The 23,642-nt window shown below is 40.8% G+C and overlaps 2 protein-coding genes across 8 annotated transcripts in view; one reads left to right on the top strand and one right to left on the bottom strand.

Moving 5' to 3' along the window:
- The window catches only part of MED12L (mediator complex subunit 12L), a 323,628-nt gene that overhangs the window by 114,126 nt on the left and 185,860 nt on the right, over positions 1–23,642 (bottom strand). The window lies entirely within an intron of this gene.
- GPR87 (G protein-coupled receptor 87) lies at positions 37–22,016 on the top strand. The gene is made up of 3 exons (XM_025436200.2): positions 37–333; positions 16,848–16,979; positions 20,898–22,016. The coding sequence occupies exons 2-3, from the start codon at positions 16,946–16,948 to the stop codon at positions 21,938–21,940; spliced, it is 1,077 nt and encodes a 358-aa protein (XP_025291985.1). The 5' UTR covers positions 37–333; positions 16,848–16,945; the 3' UTR covers positions 21,941–22,016.

Raw genomic sequence — 23,642 nt, 5'->3', positions numbered from 1 at the left:
ATTCCTGCAAGTTCAGGAAATGCTCTTCCCTAGTCTACAAATCTCACCTACTCTCAGATGTGAGTCACTTACATGAGCAAGAGAGCAAGTTGCTCCAGTTGTTCGCAGCAGGACAATCCGAAAGGGTGCCTCAAAGGACACTCGCAAGGGGCCCTGGGGAGAACCCACCTGCTCTGACAGGGGAGAAAAATGCTTATTTTTCATGCTGTGCCAGAAAACCCACTTCTCTGTCAACCATAGTTTCAAGGCTTATTCTTAATTAGAGTTGAGAAGCCTGTTTCAACTTGAAGACACCGTATCAGGTGAATGGACACCCAGACACCGCAATGAAAGGTAAAGCAAAAAAATTTTCTTTAATTTTCTTAAAAGCTGTGGTGGATAGAACACAGCACTGATTGAGACTGTAATTATCCTTCTGCTTAAATCTGAGCTCTGAAGAGAAAGTAGAAATTAGAATACTAACTGAGTAAGATAATGTAAGTCCTCTCTGGGAGGCACCACATTCCAAAACAGGGGCCATACGTTCTTCATGGAGGTTCATTGTTTCCAACTCGGGCGGGCAGAAAATGTAAATTGTGTATAGTAACTTCAAAAGCGGAAACGATGATTTGGGAACCACTTATATTTAAGTGACTTTTTTTTTTTTTAAATCACATTTACTGTATTAGATGAGTAAAATCCATAGTCTCTGGTAATTATTTTCCAAGACCTGAAATGTATTTCATGATAAGTGCAAAAAAAAGAAAAGAAATCAAGAGAAAAAGGATGTCTTTTTGTCCAAATTGCTTCATTTGATATAAAAATCTCAATCTTTCTCACTGTACCACAAAGAACAGGGCCATCCTCATTCCAATTCCTTAAGAGATCATGTTAAAACATGTCACCAAAGGCACTGAAAAAACTGCCCGGCTCCTGACAAAGGGCTCGAACACCGTACTTCTGGTTCATATTCAAACTAGGGAAGTTTTTGCTTCACTGAGGATAACATAAAGCAAGTGTGGACATTTAAACTTGTCGAATTTATAATAAAGATGTTACAAGATAGGTGAGCCTAAAGTAGGGTGACTTTTGATTTATTTAGATCAACATTTATCTACCACGGAACCTCGTAACGTACTCTCGAGAGGAGTCTGCTTTCCTGTTAGGTGTATTAACACTTTCAACAACAGCTTTCTCTCAGATTTCTAGTTAGAGGCTCCAACTTACTAACCAACCAACATAAACAGCAGAAACATCGATTCTATATTACCAAAACTCTAGGGGGCAGGGAGAGCCAGACACTGTTCATAGCGTGTATCATGATCATCTCTGCCATTCTGAGGTTAACAAAAATCTTTCTTTCTTGAAATTAGGAATCAAGGAGATTCTCTTATTAGTCTTTCAGCAAAGCTCTTTGCTAAGACTATCATTTCTAACACCTACTTGAAAATGGTTTTGATCTATGTAGGTGAAGGCAGAGTGGCTGGAGCAATAGATTCCTGAATACCGTGTTTAAGGATGTAGGCCAAGGGTGAGGGAGAGGGGGAGTAATTAGTCAGAAAATCGTAACTTTCATGAAGAGGCTGAGGAGAAATTTCCTACCCAGAGACAGTGTGCTGAGAGGGATTACTGCACCCAGGGAGGGGGTCGGTGAAAGGAGACTAAATGAGAATGGATGTTTTTATTTAGGTTACGGTGTGCAAGCCCTCTCCTGAGTCTGCTTGCTTTTCTTCCTTCCATGTTATCTTAGGGTTTCACTTCTTTCAAGAATAATATTCATGCTTAGACTTGTACTCCGAAAATGCCACAGAAATTTCACATAAAGAAGTAGACAAGAATGGTCATTTGTTCTTTGTATGCCTCCAAATAGGAAAATGAGGAAAACCCATAAAACTCCCTCCAAGCCTCTCCTGGTGAGGGCAAAACAGAAGTGAGGTGAAACTGGGTTAAAAATCACCTGGGAGTAGTCCACAGTCTCCAGGACAGACACTCTCTGCACAGGCAGGGGACAGTAGGTTGATTTAGGGCCGAAGATCCAGGACTCGCAGCAAAATGTAGACTGTGCCCAAAGTTAACAGAGAGAGTTGGGCGAGCCTCTCACTTCTCCAGGAGTTCGCTGCCATCCCTCACAGTAAAATGAGGGGATCGGAGTAGGTGGACATGGCCCTTGCACCTCTAGATTCCCACAATCCAGGTGATATGCCCAGATACTAGGATTGGTCATCGAGAACCAAGGATTGGATCAAAGGAGGAGACTGGGTGGAGCCAGCAGGACTCATCCTCTCCATTTCTGTCCCAGCCAACTACATAACGCTAATCAAATCTCAGCCTCTTGAGGTTCCAGGTTCCCCTTTCCAAGATGGAGATGACCACATTTTGTTCCCACTTTCTCTGGTAGAAAGCGTTGCATTAATACAAATACAACAGCTACCTGCAGTTCTTGTACTGTGAGACCATTGAAAGCAGAGAGGGGGAAGCAGAGGCAACCATGACCTTATGATTAAAAAGTAGATGAGATTGGACTGGGGGGGGGGGGGGGACAGTGGCATAACAATAAAGTTTTAACAATAGAGAACAATCAGTGGTGAGGGTTGATGGTGGGAGGTGGGTGGGGGATGGGCTAGACGGGTGATGGGGATTAAGGAGGGCACTTGTTATGATGAGCACTGGGGGTTGTACATAAGTGATAAATCACTGAATTCTACTCCTGAAACCAATACTGCACTATTTGTTAACTAGAATTTAAGTAAATTTTTTAAATATAAATACATAAAACTTTCAAAAAAGAAAAGAAAGTGGTTGAGATGAACCACTTATAAAACATCAGGGTGAATAAGAAACAAGACTGAAACATTCTGCTTCAGGCCAAGAATCAAAGCCAAGCTCCTTTCTCACCAGGAAATAAATAAATAAATAAATAAATAAATAAATAAATAAATAAATAAATAAATAATAAACAAACAAACATATATATATATATATTTATACCCCTAAACTCCCAGCCCTGAAAATCAAGACCTGAATTGAGATCAAGAGTCAGAAACTTAACCAACTGAGCCATCCAGGCGCCCCTCACCTGGCAACAATTCTAAATACTCTTCCTCCTTATGTGGCAAAAATGGGCAGAAGAGAGTTTGTTCTCCGTCTCTGTATGTAATCCACGCATTTCATCCTTTATTAACATTCTTATTAACCAAAGTTAAAAAAAAATTTACGCTAAATGCATTTGAAGAAGAGTGATTAAGTGTCACTTGTCATAAGACATCACAATGAGTCATTCCTATCAGTGACTCTTTAATAAGGCAATTTCTAATAAGAATTTCTATCATTCTGGAAAGAGAAGGTAACTCCTTAAATGACTCTTTCTAATGTATTAGGTAAAACTCATATGGTACGAACTGCCCTTCCAGTCTTAATACTAAAACAACAATCATAACATACACTGATACCTTACTTTATGCCCAAGACCACTGCATAGTTTAATCCACATAAAAAAAAAAAAAAACCTTCACACATCTGTAAGGTGTTTACTGCTATTACCTCCACTTTACAGCTGAGCAAAGTGAAGTTTAAAAGGCACAAACAGGGATCCCTGGGTGGCGCAGCAGTTTAGCGCCTGCCTTTGGCCCAGGGCGCGATCCTGGAGACCCAGGATCGAATCCCACGTCGGGCTCCCGGTGCATGGAGCCTGCTTCTCCCTCTGCCTGTGTCTCTGACTCTCTCTCTCTCTCTCTCTCTCTGTGTGACTATCATAAATAAATAAAAAAATAAAAAAAAAATAAAAGGCACAAACAGGGATCCCTGGGTGGCGCAGCGGTTTGGCGCCTGCCTTTGGCCCAGGGCGCGATCCTGGAGACCCGGGATCGAATCCCACATCGGGCTTCCGATGCATGGAGCCTGCTTCTCTCTCTGTGTCTCTGCCCCTCTCTCTCTCTCTCTGTGACTATCATGAATAAATAAATAAAATCTTAAAAAAAAAATAAATAAATAAAAGGCACAAACACAGAGCTCTCTGCCCGACAGGTCCATCTGCAGTCAACCGTGCTATTAGTCACTACTTTGCTGGTGCTGAGTAAACGTACTGTGTGCTATTACTGACCCCTTTTTTGTGCATAGTTTGTAAGCAAAATTATATAGACTTGTGGTTTAGTCCCTGTCCTGCTTGACTGTAGGAGATAAACGGCTGTCTTGGGTACCTAGCCTGCTACTACGGAGCTCCTCTACTTCATAGTTTTCCCAAAGGAGACACAACCTTGTATCAGCACATGAACCCCCAATTTATGTGGAAGTGGCAGCAGCAGACCAGTTAAGGGCACAACACTCAGAATGACTTGTGTTCAAATCCAGGCCCCGGATCTCACTAGGTGTGTTAACCTGGGCTCTCACACTCACCTACCTGCTGAAGAAAGCCCTCTAAGCCTCAGCTTATTTGAACAAGGGCGGGGGCGATATTCTTCTTACTAACACTCAGGTAGCATCTAAATAGTGAGTGCTTACTGTATGCCAAGCACCAGTAAAACTATCTATAAGGATCAAATGAGATGATACTGTGGGAATACCTCATTCAATCGTCAACTCAATCCAAGGATGAATGTTTTACAGAAAAGAAAACTGAGGCATAGGAGGAGTTAGATAACCTGGCCCATGTAAACGGCAGATCTGCAGCTTGAGTCCCATGTCTCTTTAGTTAAGTTGTGTCTAAATAATTCAGAACAGTCCCGTGGGCACAATAGTATTAACCAGCATTTGCCAAATGCTTCCTCTTATTAATACTGTTGTTCCGAACAAGATAGTAACACAGACTCTGCTGCTGCCAGAGGAGGGCTGGCCAAGAGCCTGAGCGTGCTCTCAGGTCAGAGATACTACTGGCCTTCAGCCACCAGGGCAACTCTCCAGAGGCACGAGAACAGGGTCAAACTCTGCTTTTCATGTCCATTAGTCTGAAGGGTACTGAACAGATTGAGATTCTGGCTCCTTCAAAAGCAGAAGCCAGTATAATAGAGGGCAGCTCAAGTAAAATAATTCATGATCCCTGCACTAAAGATGCTTCTGACCTAGTTGAAGGAAGAAGAGTGTTAAGAGAAAACCCTTGGGCTGTCAGCACTCAGCTGTGTGGCTCTGGGCAGAGAGCTCATGGAAGGGATGTGAGAAAGTAATGCATGGACGCGAGTTGCTTCTAGACTGTAGGCACGATGGGACCGGCCACAATCTTTCTGGGATGGATGACCTCTCTGCCCAAACCTCTTCCTCCTCCTACCTACCAGACTCAAAGGCTACAAATGAAACGGAAAACAAATCATCAAGGGCATCTCAAACCAATTTTGACAAATTGGCTAAAAGAGGAGTGGGAAAGACTCCAAAATTAATTGTTTACTGGATACCTTTGCAAAGAAAGACAGTCCTTCATATCATGACTAGGTACAGCGCGGCTACTCAGGGCAGACATTAACACACGATACTTAAATAATCACAGTTACAATTATTTTTTGGTTGTTTCAACCGAACATTTTAAAGGTCTACATGACAAAAACTTTAAACAAGATAAAGTCTTCCATTTATGTAGCGCCCACACCATAGGAAGCAAAATGAATGAATGAAAGAACAGTGGATGCCAGCAATACGGTCAACTGCTATATTCATGTAGCAGGATATCATCACTGTTTAACAGATATTCCATTGTATTTATTCAACACCAATATTCCCTTTTGCCAAAAACATCCTAATTTCATGCTGCAGTAAATAATATATTCCAACACTCGAAATTTCTCAAGTGGTAAGCACAGTAGGTTGAACTATATGAAAATGCCACTTTGACTATAAGAATCATGTGGTTCAACCTAGTATGTCAACAATAAGAAGAAACTTTAGACCGTTTTTTTTTTTAACTTTAGAGCATTTTGAAAGAGTATTTACCCCAAATTAAATACAGTGCCATTCATTTCTGAAAACCAATAAACTCTCAAAGCTTGTTTTACAAACTCATCAATCTCAGTTAAAAAGGAAAATACTGAGGGGAAATTAGTAAAAAGGAGGGAGAGGTTTGGAGCAGGAATCTGGTAACAACGCTCTTGATCCCACTCAGAAATGGACAAAAACTCCAAGGTGAGGCCTGGAAGCCCCACCATGAAGGCTGATATCACAAACCGTAACCCACAAACTGTATTTGGTCTGCCCAATGTGTTAACAAAATTAATCCGTAATTATAAATTTATGTAATTTTATGTAAAAATCCATTTCTCTTCTACACCAGATAGTCGAGTAGTAACTGACCCACACACCTGTGTGGCAACAATCCAGGGCCTGACAGTGGGGCGACACCCCCAGACCACACAGTCCCCAGCCCTGCTGGTTACCTCCCCCGATGCTTTGGCTGTTAGCTGTATTTTGTTAGCATACTATACTGTTGATGGGTTCTTCTTCTACCTGGCTCACTTTCCTCAGTGACATTACCTATGGGGCTACCTTTGAATCTGAAACCCTCCACTCGAGTCCCCTTACTTCAGAGTGAGTTGTTCAGAAACACCAGAGGACTGGTGTTTGATGGGTCATCCTCCTGGTGTTTGGCCATGTCTTACATGATGAGATCAGCTGCTAGTTCCTATTCTCTTCCGTAGGCCATACTCCTCTACTTCAGACGGCAAAAGAAGATGCTCATGAAGATAAAAAGTGGCAGATTTCCAATAAGATACGATTAGGTCACAGGGGGCCACATTCCACAAGAGCCTAACATTAAAGCACGTATTTCTTGAGCTTCACACTGTTGTCTTCAAGTTCTCTGCCAGACTCTGGAGATAGAAGGATTGAGGGACAGTTGGGCAAACAAGCTGGAGATATGAAGAGTCAGGCAGATACCAGGGACTGAGGAGCACAGCTACAGTACAGGGGAAACATGGAAGGCTCTGAGAAGACGTGGCGTGTGACTTAGACTTGAAAGCTTGCCAGTGGACAAGGGAGAGACAGACAGGGAGGCTCTGGTACAGGAGTGTGGGAGCTGCAAAGTGGACAAGGAGACAAGATCAGGTCACCAGGGTACCGACAGAGGGAGGGGGGGCTTGAGACGTGCTGTGTGAAAGACAGGAGGCTAGTGAGGGCTGTAACGGAAGGAAACGTGACAGGCAAGGGAAAAACAAAACACATCTGAGAAATATTACAATGATACAAACAGATTACTAATTTCTCCTAACTGAGCAACTTATTGTCATTATACGTCAACCCAGAATTATTTTGGTCTAAATGGTCCCACTAGTTTGAGAAGCACTGTTTTTTTTGTTTTTTTTGTTTTTGTTTTTTGTTTTTTTGTTTTTTGAAAATCACTGTTTTAAAAATAAGGTTTACTACCAGTGAAGTTGATGGTAGGGATCACTTTAAAGAAAATGTCACTTGGGTACGTATGCATGTGTGCGTGTGTGTGTGTTCACACATACATACATGACATTAATTTTATGTGATGCCAAATTCTTTTATTACATACGTATGGGGGATGGGGAATTTATTTCTTGCTGTTATAGGAGGATAAAATAAACAGTAAGGGTTTGATGCTGTTATAAATGTGAGATATCCACTAGTGCTGAAGACCTCATTACAGAATTATTATAAATGAAGGTAAGGGAGGAAACTGAAGGAGGACTTGTCTCTTAGGAATCAGTCTTATTCAATTAATTTAAACAATATTACAGTTTGATTAAACAGTGATCTGAAGAATGAGGGTAGCTAACCTGACACCCACTCTACTGATTGGCATTCTATTGAGAATACCTGCCACCCCTCATCCACAGCTAGAAAACCATAAGGATGATCCTATTGAACGGTGAAGACCATCATCACCACCACCACCAGGAAGAACAATGTTAACTCTTAAGTACAATGCATAAGCCATGGAATGGCCCTTCTAAAACAAGAAATAGTATCTGCCTAAGCTTGTGAAAAGCATCCTTCAGGATCTAAACACGTCACCTGGGATCCTGTATTTCTGACAACATCTTGTTTTTGTTTTTTTTAAGAAACCAAAAGTTACTTGAAATATATTTGGCTCCGCATATCCATTTAAAACCACTACTCTGGTTTATAAAACTATAGCCCTTAACCCTTCTAGCCAGCCTCCTCTATACCAATAATGCAGAATTCCGCTCTACATAAATTAGACTTGGCCTAAACAGAAAATAAAAATATACACTTCGACTCAGTGAACCGTAAAATTTAACCAGATGATAATAAAAATTGTATTATTGAGCAGAAAAAAAAAAGGTATTTCCCGATGGTTCACCCCTATAGTATTATAGTACTTACAAATATAAAATTGACTTTGTATATATGATCTCATGACTTCTCAAAGCACCTTTGGGAGCTAGGCCAGGCATTTCTTACCTTTTTCATTTCAGAGATGTGCAAGTTCAAGCTCTGAGATGAAAAGTGTTTTGTCCAGGGCCACAGACTTAAATACTGAGTCTAAAACTTAATACCTTTTTTTTAAAAAAAGATTTTATTCATTCATGAGAGACACACACACAGAAAGAGAGAGAGAGAGAGTGAGGCAGAGACACAAGCAGAGGGAGAAGCAGGCTCCATGCAGGGAGCCCGATGTGGGAATTGATCCTGGGATTCCAGGATCACTCCATGGGCCAAAGGCAGGCGCCAAACAGCTGAGCCATCCACGGATCCCTAAAACTTAATACCTACCCACTGAACTGAGGTCTAAGACATTATCAGGCTACTTCTGAGCTCCCACTCATCAAGCCAACCAGCATAAGCAAAGAGGCTCTGGGGTCACAAAAAATGAAACTCATTTCTTGGCTTTTGCCTCTCACTGTGGGTGATGCTGGGCACATTTCTGAATCTAATAAGGTTCCTCTCCAGTACAAAGGGAATAACTGGGTTTGGGGTTAAAGTTATACAGAAGCATTAGACACAAGCCTTGTCATCCTGGAGTTTACAACCCACTTTACATCACTCCTAAAATAAATATTTATAAAACAAGTAGTCACAGGTCACCTGAAAAAAAAAATATGCTAAATCTCAATGTGAACCCAAATATACATAATTGTAGGCTACAGGTATCAAGTGCAACTTTGAAATCTTTAGAGTAGTACCTGAACAACCTGAATGAAGGACTGTGTACTTTACATTCTAACACCTTTGGGATGTGACTCTATGCATTAATGAAGTGCCCTATGATGACAGTGACCTAATTTTATTACAAAAACAAGTGGATTGTATTCAGTGAGATAGCCTGTTTCTTTCCCAAGGCCTCCAGCAAAGCTGCTAACAGTGTTGGAAAACTCTCCCATCCTCCCTCCCTCCCTCCCCATCAAGTTTAAATTGGGAGGGACTCTTGGATTACAGGCAATTCCAAATGTGAGAGGCTGTCCCTTTTAGCAGAAACTTCATATTAGATGTTTTTTGTGAGCATTATATCTTTACCACTGAATTTTAAGGATACTGCTGCAGTATTCCCATATGAGCTACTCTTTTAGTATAGCTTTTCTTATAGAAAAGCACTTCACAAAACCCCTCATGTCTGAAATTCTTACAAGTTCAGACATGAGCCTTTAAAGATCATACTGGGAAGTGGAAGACAAATAAGAGACGACAACCACTGCCACCAAATTATCACTCCACCAAGTAATCACTCCACCAAATAATGGACAGCTGAAACCAGGGAGAACGAGAGAGCAAGCACTTAATGGACATTAATCTTTCAGATCTTGATCAGAGAGGCAATAAGGGGACCCTGTGCAGCCAGAAAGAATGAAGGCATCGCTGTGTCCGAGTGGGCACAGCTGCTAAGGCGGGCTTCCCCAGCTAGGCACAAGGGGCTTGCCAAACATGCTGATATCTAACAGTGAATTTTAAGGACAAGGCTATGTGCCCAGGGTAGCAGTTCAGCAGTGCTGGATGCTGATCCCTCCCCTGGTCCTCCCATCCCCCTTTCCAGGGAAACAGCAGACGGCTAGACATCCAACACACCGGACTTCATGCTTCTCCTCCAGCTTTTATAATTTTTCCTTCCTTTGGACCCAGAATCTCAGTTCTCTCACCCATAAAAGCTGTTGAACAATAAGCAGTAGGGTGGTCTACTTAAAGATCCCAGCACAGGGGTGAGCACAGAGAAAAATAGCTCACCTAGACCATTAATAATTCTGCAGTAGGAACTAAATAAGGTCCCTGGCCACTATTTTTCTGGGTTGCTAACAGGCACCAGGAAAATCACTTGGAAAGAATGCTAAGCTGTGGTCCCTAAAGCAAGAAAAATCAGGGCTCAGGAGGGAGGAGGCAGAGGAAGAAGAAAAATATATTTATGTTCTAAATAGAACATTTGATGATCCACATAGTTCGAATGTAGCCACGGAAGATGAAATGATAAACAGACCAAAGTTACAAAATGAAGTATCTGTAGGATCAGACCGGTAATGCTCCCAAGTGAGGCGGCCCAGGCACGTCAAGAGAAAATGCTGTGAGCCGCTAAGCCAGAGAGCAGACTTCTCATCTGGAAGAGGCAGCTAATACTGCTGGATTATTCATGGTTGGTGTTTGCATCTCTCATTTTTTTAGCAGAGGATCCAAATCTGGGTTCTTATGTGAAATTTCCTGATGTTTTTTAACACTGTTTCAGGCCAAGCAGAACTAGATCTCCAGTGAAAGAAGATTAGCAGTTCCTTCACCAGCTAGACAAGGGAAAACAAACCCCACCTCTGCCCTATACCCTCTTCTCCTACTTTCTACCCTCCAAAATGAAGCTCCAGAATCGTTCTCCATTGTTATCCCAGGGCAGTGTATTAGAACTGCAGCTTCGGTTTCGATCAGATCGGAGACGAATGCTGACTCTACCCATTACTCGCATTGTGAGTCAGGGCAACTTAATTACCTGTCTGCACCTTGGATCTTCCCACCTCGGGGAAGAAAAGGGAATAAACCACGTAGGTCACAGAACTGCTCTGAGGATTGTATGAGACACTAAGCAACTAGTCTGAGGTCTAAGATAAAGGAGACGCTGAGAACACCTTGGTCCTTTTTCCACCACCTGCATTTAAAGACAGCTTACAGCCAACGACATAGCCACATAATTAACAAAACAGTCAAAGGAGGATATCAATGGGAGGCTGGAAAAAAAAGAAACACAAAAAACAGGTCTCTAAGCATCGATACCATCTAACCTCAGGAATGGCTGTGAAGCTTGGGCCTACCACAGACATCACATTCTTGAGTGGTTTCATCAGCCCTCAGCTGGGGGAGCACAGGGTGGCACAACAGGATTCCTGCCCATGAACAAGGTCCTGGAACTTAGCCATTACTACCGCTGAAGCAACTCTCATTGCAACACCCTGCAGGCGCTGGGACATGCACAATGCACAGCTGCTCTGGACTCAACCACACAGGGAGCTCTGCAGCTTAGGGGTTGTCAGATGAGACTTAGAGAAAGGGCAAGCTCTTAGAGCCAAAAGATCAGTCAACTGGCTCCTCGCAGGGTGGCTGAGACCACAAACCACCTAACAGTATCAGCATAAACAAGGCGGCAAGAACTTGGTTCACCTTGTGTCCAAACTACAAATCACCAAAGAGATTCCATCGTGTCCCTATGACACACAACAGGAACTAACAAGATAGCCCCTACCCTGTGCAGCTATGCCAGCTTCCTCAAATATTTTCATTTCAACTTTGCAGTCATCCTATAATGGCCATATCATCATATTAATTTTATACACGAGGGAATGGATGGTCAGAAAGCTGGAAGGTAAGAGAGCTGGGGTTGAAACCTAGACTCTATCACACTGCCACCATACTTGGCTAGCAGTAAGGACAAGGGTGCTGGTTTTTTGTGTGTGTGTGTTTTTTTTGTTGTTGTTGTTTTTGTGGGAGTGGGAGTTGTGTGTGTGTTTTTTTTTTGTTTGTTTGTTTTTTAAAGCCAAGCAAGAAAATATTTTAAATGCAAGGCATTAAATGAGAAGTTAAAGTCTTCAATCAATCCTATGTCTGTCTACCTTCCACCTTTTCTCTCCTTCCCACCACAGGCATGCTTTCTTTGAAAGTGTTATCTGAAGTCCTTTCCTTACATCCTCACCTCACCAACATTACTCAACCCTCTGTAAATAGGCCTCTGCTTCTGCCCTATGCCACCCCCCTGCTCGCCCCCCACCACGTGCACGTACACACACAGTACAACACGTGCAGCCCTGGCAAAGATGAACAGTGACCTCTTTGTTAACCAAATCCTATCCAATGGCACTTTGCTGTCCTTTATCATTTGATTTCCCTGCAAGATATAACAAGTCACAGCTTCTCATTTACTAAACTCTCTTCATGGTTCACATGACATTACTCTCTTCTAATAATGGCCCAACTCTCTGGCCACTCCTTCAGCACCCCTCACCGCCCTCACCTAAGATGCTCCTTAAAAGCATCTACATCAGCCCTGTCCCATTCTCTCATACCGGACAGGTTCATCCTGGGCAATCTCATTCCTTTCCCATAGCTCTTTCCATAGCTGATCCTCTGTTGACTTTATATCACCAGTCAGAAGCACTGAGCTCCAACCTTGTATCTTCAACCACCTAGTAGACATCACACGAATAAAACGAGAGCATCCTAACATCAACAAACCCAAACCAGAACTCCACTGATCCCTCTATATGAGCCTCCTTTCATTGGCCCTAACATCTCAAATACCTGGAAGGCCAACACTCCTCCTCCCTTTTCAGCAACATCAGTCAGCCCCTAATTCTTCAATATACGTCAGATATGTCATACCTCTCCATCACTCAGTGCTAACATCATCCTCAGATTACTGAACCTTCTTTGGACACACTCAGCATTTCTACATGCTCCTTTCCCACCAGACCTTCAGCAAACCTGCCACAATGCCAGTATCACCACAGCCACAGAACCTCCCTGATTCCCACTTCCCCTCATCAGGGTACACCTATTTCCATAGTATCCCAAACCTCTCATTCTGTACTTGGTGGTCTCTTTACTTCTAGATCCTCAAGTAGACTATAAACCCCTTGAGGACAGACACTCAGTGTCTTCCCTCTTCATTTTTATAATACCAGAGGCTGGAACATGAATAGGCTGTCAGGAAATGACCTTAAAGAAGAAGTCATATTAGGGTTGACACTGAAGAAGGAGAGGTAGAGATTTATTTCCAAGGTAGGGGAAAAGGGGGAGAAAGGGGGTCACTCAAGAGTAGGAATGAGTATGAAGAAGAGCAAAGGGCTAAACATGCCATAAGAGGCAGCAAGCTGAGTAATGTAAGGAGTTCCCAATCAAATGAAAATAATCTTTAAATATCATCTAGGAGAGAATTAATGGAAATATTACAAGCAAAAAACATTTATATAAAGCACTTATTTATGTATCAATAATCTAATTTAACCACATAATGATGCTATAGAGCAGATATTGTTATTTATTATTATTATAATAATTAATATTAGAGCACACATGATTCAAAAGATTTTGGGCAATTTATCCCAAGTCTACTGCCAGCTCCTAATTATCAGAACCCAACATCTTTTGGCTTCCATACTCCATGGTCTTCAAAATGACAAAAATAACTACTATTTGATTAGTAACTGTAATTCAAAAATTTCCCTACTATATCGTAAAGTTTAGAAAGCAAAAGAAAAGCATGACTGGGCTGCCTAGGTGGCTCAGTGGGTTGACTTCAGCTCAGGTCATGATCAGGTCCTGGGATTGAGCCCCATGTCTGGCTCCATGCTCGGCAGGGAGTCGGCTTGTCCCTCTCCCTTTCCACCTCCCTCTGCCCATGTTCTCTTAAATAAATAAGATCTTTAAAAAAAGAAAAAGAAAAGCATCACTACTTGAATTATTAAAAAAGAAGAATCCAGCAACAAGCAGCAGGAGAAATTTGAGAGGAAAGCAGCAGAGAAACCAGAGAGGAGGTCAATACAGTGGCCCACACATGAGACTATGAGGGCCTTGTTCCGGAAGAGGTCTTTGAGAGTAGCAAAAGAAAAAAAGAGGAAGACCAGGTAAGGGACTGAGTAGGTGAGGGGCAAAAAAAAAAAAAAAAAAAAAAAAGAGCTACCCTATAGAGTATTGAGGTTTTAAACTCCTTTGACCACAAGATGAAGGAAATATTCATAAATAAAGACAAAAGAAAAATTGGTTTCTGTGGAGAAAAGGGAAAACAGTTTAGAGATTTTGAGGATGAGGAACATCCATATATAGCACACTCCACCATATACATTTTATTTCTCTTGGGTAGATACGTAGGAGTGGAATTGCTGGGTCATAATTATAAGTCTAGTTTTAACTTGATAAGAAACTACTGTTTTCAAAGTGGCCATATCATTTTAAATTCCCACTAGCAATGTATAATACTTTGTTTTTCCACATCCTTAGCAACACCTGATATTCTCTTTTCTGTCGATAGTCATTATGGCAGGTATGAAACAGCATCTCATGGTGGGTTTTTATTTAAATATCTCTAATGACTAATGATGTTGAACATCTTTTCAAGTACCCTTGGTGAAATGTCCATACAAATCGTTAGATCATGTATTTTCTAATTGGGTTGTTTCCTTAACAGAAAGTTGTTAACATTCTTTGTATATTCTGAATACAAATCCTTTATCAGAAATGTGATATTTAAATATTTTTCCCCAAGTCTCTTTTTTGGGTCCACCTTAATGACTGTCTGCTGTCTCTCTTGTTGCTGCCTGTGGCTGACCCACTTCTAGACACTGTTCCTCTTCCAATGGGGGGTAAGCCATATGGGAATTCTTGTTACTGAGTAAGGTATATGTCAAGAGGAAGAAAACCATACAACCTGGGAAGAGAGATTTGTAAAAATCAGGATATACTTATCAGTTAAACTCCATGAAATGTTTCCATGAGAAGCTGGATTTGAGAATAAAAAGTTTACTGAATCCAAGGATCATTATTATGAAGATTAGAAAACTGTTTCAGTCATTTTTCCCAATAAACTTTAGTAAGTAAAAACAAAGTAGAGTTTCACTTCCTTGCCTTAAAAAAATCCCTTGACACTGGCACCCAATAAGGAAAAGACTCTTAAGAGCCCTCATCATCGTCTGTGCTCTATTAACCAAAAAATTACTTTTTTAGTGCCTACTACGTACTACATACTGTAGCGGTTCGACATAAGGCATAGATAAGGTATCTAAATTCTAAAAGAGATGATTTGGGCCAGGAGGGGAATCACTAAAAATTTGCAAACCATTTTTTCCACCTACTACCAAATCTAGCACCTACGCATCATGCGATACCAGGGAACAGAAAACAAGGGCAAAACAACAGACAAGGAAACAAGTGCCTCTCTATTGCTGAGAAATCCTTCAATAGACTTCTATCTGCAAAGTGCTCTTTCCCTGCTGACTCAGCCAATGTAACTGCTTACATCAGCCAGAAATATGCTTTGTACTTAAAGGGGAGGAGGTTACTTGGGGTCTCTTTGCAGCTGTATGGTATATGAGCAAAAATCAGTAAAGAGACATTAGAGTCTCACATGGTTTCATGAGCAAGTGTGACTTCCCCTGTTGCAAACCATTCATTCCATAAATCCATTTGACTGTAGCAGCACACTTGCCCACAGTTCTCAAGATTTCTTTTTTTTAATCAATACCTTGGAGAACCCAGAAACAAAGAATAGAGAGGGCTGCTTAAAAGAGAAGGGGGAAGAAATATTTTATAGCATTCAGTGTTACACGCACATATGATCTCAGTTAATCTTTATAAAAATGTGTGGAATTCTGAAAGCTTGGGAAAAGTTCAGGAATGTAGCCAAGATCACACCCCTGTCACTCAAAGCCAATTAAATTATTCATTCCTAATCATGCCTTGAGATTGGATGGAATGCAGTGATCACAGAGAAACACAGGGGCTTATAAAACAAACATTCAAATGATATTAAATTCTTAAGGGAAATCTTGAGGAAAACACAGATACTACTCATGTAAATCAGAGTCCAGACAGAGATTTTGTAGGGTTTTCAGAGCAATTCCAGAAACATCAGGTGACTTGATAGAGGTCACACAGCTGGTTAGCGTAAACCCAGAATTAGAACCCCAGAAATTATAAGCATAGGATATTGAAAGCATATACAACGTGAGCATATACAACACTCTTACATATATCAGTGCTAGATCTTTAAGGAAAAAAGAAAACAGATTTTTTTTTTTTTTAACAATCACCAATTGCATATAAGTCCCATCATAGATGCATTTGTTATATGCTCAAGTTGGGGTAGGGGAAAGAATCCAGTAGAAGCAGGGATGGGAAGATGTAAGCTAACACCTCCTGAGTGCATTCCAAGACCCAGGCTCTGATAACTGTCTTTTGGACTTTTGGATTCTTTCACATAATCCTTATGATAATTCTGTGATATAATTATTAGCATTCTCGTTTCAGAGATGAGGACACTGAGTCACAGTGATATTAGTGACTTTCCATGGCCACACACTGGTGTTAGATAGGCAGCATACACAGAATGGTCCTTGTTCTGTCACAGGCTGGAGGAGGACATAAAAGTAGGCAACTCTCGTGTGGCACAGCTGTTCATGTCCAAAGAGTAGTATGCCTTTTCTGAACCTCAAAAGGATACTTATATACATATTTTTTTAAAATGATGGGTGTGACCGGGTGGCTCAGTTAGGTGTCTGTCTTCTGGTTTCAACTTGGGTCAGGACCTCAGGGTCATGGAATCGAGCCCCACATCAAGCTCCATGCTCAGTGGGGAGTCTGCATGTGATTCTCTCTCTTCCTCTCCCTCTGCCCCTCTCCCCACTTGTGCTCTAAAGTAAATCAATCTTTAAAAAAAAAAAAGGAAAGAAAGAAAAGATCAAATTATTGTGTTCATATTCCTTCCTAACTTATCCCCATTCTTTTTTGCCCAGGACTCAAGCCAGGAATAACCTATGCCAAACCATTCCCGCAGCCATCTCCAAGTGTTTCCTGACACGTATTTTTGCTTACAATCCATCACAGCTAAAGAATGGGGCTCAACTTGACACTTGAAAAATTACCAGGTAAGCCAGCCATCAGAAAAAACGCACAGAAAATCTTCCCTGATCAATAATTGTTTTTATACTGTGTGACAATTTGGGAATTTTACTGGTCACTGAACCAATTAACAAAATAAATCAGAATTTAAAAAAAATAAAAATAATAGATCAGCATTTAGCCTCTCATTAAAAATAAAACAGCAAACAGAGAGCATCACTGAGAGAAATTTAACTTGATATTACTTAATTCTAAGCTTTGTTTCCTGTACGGATCATCTCAAAAGGACAATAAAGATTGAATTAACATTTGGGGAAGATTTTTATAACCAAACTAAAGTACTTATTACTTTCCAGATGTAATAGTTTAAAAACTAAGGTTCAAAAAAATAATAAAAATTAAAATTAAAAAAATAAAATAAAATAAAATAAAATAAAATATAAAAAATAATGTTCACTGAGCTTTCCCAGGAATCCAAAGATCACATCCACCTCCTTTTCTGGGTAACTATTTTGACAATGACCATCCAAGAGCAGCTGTACCATGGTTGGGACTCCCTGTAATTGGCATGACTTGTGAGTTTCATTCCACCAGGCAAGTAGAGCAGTGACCTATTGATACCTTCACATTTTGTACCAAAGAGTGACACATCCCAAAGAGCGATAATGCAGCTATACCAAAAGCAAAAAGACCAAGGTTCTTCACCAACTCCATCATTCTTAATGTGACTGCAACTAATGAGACAAATTGTAATTAACAACTTTAAGGTACAGAGTGAACATCCTACTAAGACTGTCCTCGAAATCATGTATTCAGGGAATTTATCTCTTGGGACATCTGGCAAAACGGCTACCGTTTATTCCCCTTAACAAAGTTATGAAGTGACTAAACCAGCTCTGTCAAGTAGAACTTTCTGCAATGACAAGAATGCCCTTTATCTGCACTAGCCAATTCAGGACTCACATGTGGTTAATGCTCTGTATGGCTACAAACCCCATGCATTTCTCCGACACATCAGCCCAGACAGCCACATCCTAGCCCTCAACACCTGCACTACAATACCACTCACACATACACACTGGCACCGAATGTTAATTTGCTATGGAACTAGAGCTCTTTTGTCATCGCCTTTGTTGATCTAATTTAAAAGGAGTCGGGAGAGGAGAGAAATCTGCACCCTCAATTATCACTCTGTATCAAGCTCTGAGCTAAATAATACAGGTAATAACGTCCTAATAAACAAGGAGTGTGTGAGAAAATAGCCTTTACATTGTAAAAACACCTTCTAATTTTTCTTAATTGAATCACCAAGCTACCTGTCATTAAAAATGCTCCCTAACTTTGCTAAGTTTTTTACTGACTGTAGAACAACATGATAAAATGGTCTGGGTGAAGACAGCCACCTATTTTTGATGGCCATTGTTCCTAAGCAGGAACACTGCGCACAGAAATGCTTCTAGCACACCCACTAGCTTTGGAAAAATTTTGGGGCAAGGACGCAGAAAAGAAATAATGGGAATGGCTAGCAAAGAAGAATATAACATAGACTTAATTCTTTTAAAAAAAAATCAATTAGACAAAACTCTCTATATGAAGTTTTGAGCCTTCCAGAGCAATCCACTGATGGTTCATCCTGCTTACGAACCATTTTGTTCCTCTCTATTACCATATTATTTCATAAAATAACTCATAACAAGTTTAACCACTAATTTGCTTAAGCTGCATTATAAATGTGGAATTTGTGAATGAAGAAATAACCAAGCCCAGGCCTATCCTACTGAATTAAAAGTCCTGTATTCCAAAATGTTAATCCTATACATAAACTAAGGAAGCAAATACCATGAGGTGATATAATCAACAAAGCTCAACACGAGACTCCCAAAGCCACAGTAACCACTGTGGAATAAGGCCACTCGTGCTTGATATTTGCCATTTACGAGACCATATTCGTTAAGTACTATTTTTGACATTCTGATTTAAGACTCCAATCTTTAATAACAACCATAATTGATCAGTAAATCACCATTTACTACGAGTGCCTCTTCATACAATTAAAACTTTGAAATATAATGACATACTGGGCAGACACACAATCCCTAACCAACCCTGGGAAGTATGGGTCTTTCCATTCCACAGTGGACATCCGCAGCAGTCAACACCAAGGGTTGAAATACTCCAGGCCGAGCATGCAGCAGTTTGTGAACCATTCTGTTTGTAATTATAATGGCTTTGAAAACCATTCATAATTGTGGCAAAGCACAGCCACTGTAGCGGGATATGATGTGGCTGCCCATTTTCAGTCTGTGCCCGTTGGCTGGGCCACTGCCACTTACCCTGATTAAAACCTGGTTGTCCTCTCTCCATTTCCCACAGGGTTCCATTCTGGGTTAGATCAAAGTGTCTGCTAATAGCTTAATTGAGAAAACTAATTCAAGCACTATCTTCACTCAGGTAAAACTGCACATCTTAGAAAGCTTCTAATAACATGGATGCCGATGGGGATCTTGTGGTGCAGAAGCAGCCAAGAATGCAACACTCCATTAAGTCGAAATAGGCTTGAATGATACTGTTCAAGACAATATTTGAAACTGGCAACAGTAATACAGATGGTAGCTGAATCAGGCATTTTAAACGTATAAAGCATAATAATGCTATGGGTATCATCGTAATAGGCTAGTCCAGGTATAAATTACTAGTCTGTGTAAGGATATTTCAGCCAGGAAAACCAGTTTTTAAAAACACTGTTGCACGGAATAAAGGGCAAGAATTAGAAAGAGGACAAGGTTACTTGGGAAGAGCCTACACTTAAATTTCAGGCAGCAATTTAAGAACCTGTTTTTGGATTACAATCATCAAACTATCGTTCCCTGTTTTCATTTCTTCAAAGGAGCGAACTAATACATATACTACACTGCCTGTTATATAGAGAAATGAGGGCAAAATTAATGTTGTTAGCTCTAAAACAATATCGTTCCAAAATATAATTGTCATTATAGTAAACATTATTCATTAGTGAGAAGTAAAATTTCAGTAACGACCTTCCTTGTAAACTTACATACAAAAAGTCCATTTTGAAAATTGCATTAGTCCTGCTTTAAAGGGGCGGAGGCAGATGACAACATATAACAACTGGGAGGGGAAAATGTTTGCAAGGAATGGCAGGCTGAAATGCAAGTCTGATGCCGGAGCAGGGAGGCTAAGTAGGAAGATTCACTCTACAATGGGGTATGAAAGAAGTTTTCAGCAAACTGAGGAGTCTTCCAGCCAAAGTCATCTGTCAGAGGAAAGTCTTCTGTCCCAGAAAAGTCTTGTCTTAGTTCTCCTTCCTGTGCTCGGTTACCGGCCTGGAGCAGCCTATGGGAAGCGTCCATCAGCAAGGAAACGGTGGTGGACTCAGAGCCCTGAGCCCCTGCTACGATTTTGCTCCCCTCAGTAGGAGATCCACAATACCCATGATGCTCACACAACGTGGTACTGATTGTGATGGAGTGGTATGGGATATATAGCAATATGAACTAAAAATCCCAAAACAAAAGTTAGAAGTTTAAAAATGTTTATCTAAGTGCGAGCGGTATAATGTAGCCTTGATAATAAAAACAGGCATCAGCCTAGAACAGTTTTTGACAAGTTGCCCTCCAGGATAATTGTCACAATGGTATATTTATTTGCATTTTCAAAAGACTGACATAAAGAACCAGAAATACCACATTTTACTCAAGGGATCTCAAGTGCGATGTGTCTGGGGGAAGAGGATAAGGACTTGGGAGAGAGGCCACCAATACTTCGGTCACTCAAAACACTAAAGATGCAATAAAGTAACTGTTTAAATTGCTAAAGGCATTTTTTAAATCTGCCCCAAATAGCAGTCGCCTATAAGGGAGACTAGTGGTCTGTGGGACACACATGTGAAGCTCTGACATGATGTCTCCCCACTTCTCCTACAGATAATGAGCTGCACAGCCAAGGGAGTCACGCTCCAAGTAACATGAGCGATGGACCCGGAAAGAACACCACTGTTAACAACGAATTTGACACTATCGTCTTGCCTGTGCTTTATCTCATTATATTTGTGGCAAGCATCTTGCTGAATGGTCTAGCAGTGTGGATCTTCTTCCACATTAGGAATAAAACCAGCTTCATATTTTATCTCAAAAACATAGTGGTTGCTGACCTCATAATGACGCTGACATTTCCATTTCGAATAGTGCATGATGCAGGCTTCGGACCTTGGTACTTCAAGTTTATCCTCTGCAGATACACTTCAGTTCTATTTTATGCAAACATGTATACTTCCATCGTATTTCTTGGGCTAATAAGCATTGACCGCTATCTAAAGGTGGTAAAGCCATTTGGGGACTCTCGCATGTACAGCGTAACTTTCACAAAGGTCTTATCTATTTGTGTTTGGGTGATCATGGCCGTTCTTTCCTTGCCAAACATCATTCTAACAAATGGCCAACTCACCAAGGAAAATATTCATGACTGCATGAAACTTAAAAGTCCCTTGGGAGTCAAATGGCATCAAGCAGTCATTTATGTCAATAGCTGCTTGTTTGTGGCTGTGCTGGTGATACTGATCGGATGCTACATAGCCATATCCAGGTACATCCATAAATCCAGCAGGCAATTCATAAGCCAGTCCAGCCGAAAGCGGAAACATAACCAGAGCATCAGGGTGGTGGTGGCAGTGTTCTTTACCTGCTTTCTACCCTATCACTTGTGCAGGATTCCTTTCACTTTCAGTCACTTAGACAGACTCTTAGATGAATCTGCACACAAAATTCTGTATTACTGCAAAGAAATGACACTCTTCTTGTCTGCGTGCAATGTGTGCCTGGATCCAATAATTTACTTTTTCATGTGTAGGTCATTTTCAAGAAGGCTATTCAAGAAATCAAATATCAGAACCAGGAGCGAAAGCATCAGGTCACTGCAAAGTGTCAGAAGATCAGAAGTCCGCATATATTATGATTATACAGATGTGTAGGAGTTAAAGGCCCCTAGGCCTACTTGTCTGTTGAAGTCAAAGTGTACAGAATGTAAATAAATGTTTCTTTTGATTATGCTCGCTTCAGTCTCTCAAATACGGAAAAAAGAGAAATAGAACGGTATGAAACTTGGGCGTAATTTGGAACTGAGCAAAACATTAAGGCACGCCAAAGAGGGAGACAGGCAAGAGGCGGTGTGTAGCTGAGTGACAGGTTGGTGACTCGGGTCCTAGGAGCAGACTGCAGAGCAGAGAATGCCAGGGCAATGCCGGTGCACTGCAGCCATCTGCCAGGAAATGCTGCTTTGAAGCCACTTTGGAAAAAAGAGAAAGTTTAGAGAAAAAAACTATGTGGCTGTAAGGTTGAACATTTGGGTTCATTTATTTCTGATATAACTGAATACATATTAATTGCTGAGCCTTCTGTCATTCCATCTGTGAACACGTACGACCTTTGGCCATCATCCCTTCACCATATTTACAAATGTCTACGCACATTAGAAGAAATTTGTAGTGTGGGGTAAGATGGAGAAGATTCAACTCCATCTTTTGAGCGATGTATTTCAAAGACTGAATTCGGTTAACTGATTTTAAACTTAGGCTATTTCAGAGAGAGGAAAAAAATGTGACTCTTAAGAGAAGTGGATCTTGGGTAAAACACTACATTTGCCATTATTGTAGTGCTTTGCTGCTAAATCCTCAAGGGGCAAGGGTAGAGACGAGAAGATGGAGGTTTGGTTAATAAATATATGTGGCTTGCCAAAAATCCACTTAATATTCTTTATTTTAGAAAAATTGGAGTTCCCGGGTGGCTCAATCAGTTAAGCATCTGACTCTCGATCTCAGCTCAGGTCTTGATCTCAGGGTTGTGAGTGAAAGCCCCCATGTTGGACTCCACACTGGGTGTGGAGCCTACTAAAGAAAAAGAAAAACTATTAGCAAAATAGTTTTTCCTTTAATACCGTTCTCATTAGATTGAAAATATCACCTTAAGTTAAAGGACAGAGTGCAATAGATTACAAAAAAAGCACCCAGGGAACATTTTTAATCTTAGAAGATTTTCTTCTACAAGATACCCTTAGGCCTTCATTCTTTTCAAAGCCATCAGCTGCTTGAGTACTAGGTGCCTCATTTGTCTCTCACACTGTATGAGGAGCGAGGCAAGCATTAAAACAGGAGAACTGAAAGTATGTTTGCCAGTTGGCTGACAAATATGGTCAAAGAGACAACAAAGCCGACACATGCGTAACACAGTGCAGTATTTTATTAGACTCTTGTAAACTATCTGCACAATTCTTAAAGCTGAAGTGCACAGAAATAAGAGCACAAGAATAACTTATGCCCTTATTTGTGTGACTACCATCATGTAGAACACCAACAGAATTTGGGTACTCCTACATTCCTAGTAGGTGAGTCAGGCTTGGTAGACGGATTGGTAGCAAACTGCTTAAAATAATTACTGGAGGACTTCTACTGAAATTCCCATTTCTCCATCAAGTTTCCAATTTCATAAATCCTAGGGGCACACTATTACATTAATTAATACACACCTCATTTGGTCATCGGCATAGCCTACTCTCCGTTGTGCACCGCTAGCTAGGTTAAGATAAACTGTGTTTTAGATCAGCTAAAATGAAAAGGCACTTTGAAAGACTAAGTCCTTCTTCCATTCTTCATTCTTCCCACGGTGCCCAAGATGAGT

The sequence above is a fragment of the Canis lupus genome, chromosome 23, assembly GCF_003254725.2.
Source record: "Canis lupus dingo isolate Sandy chromosome 23, ASM325472v2, whole genome shotgun sequence".
In the NCBI taxonomy this organism is placed as follows: Eukaryota; Metazoa; Chordata; class Mammalia; order Carnivora; family Canidae; genus Canis; species Canis lupus.
The sequence above is the reverse complement of the archived record's forward strand: the minus strand, read 5'-3'. Positions and strand labels throughout refer to the sequence as shown.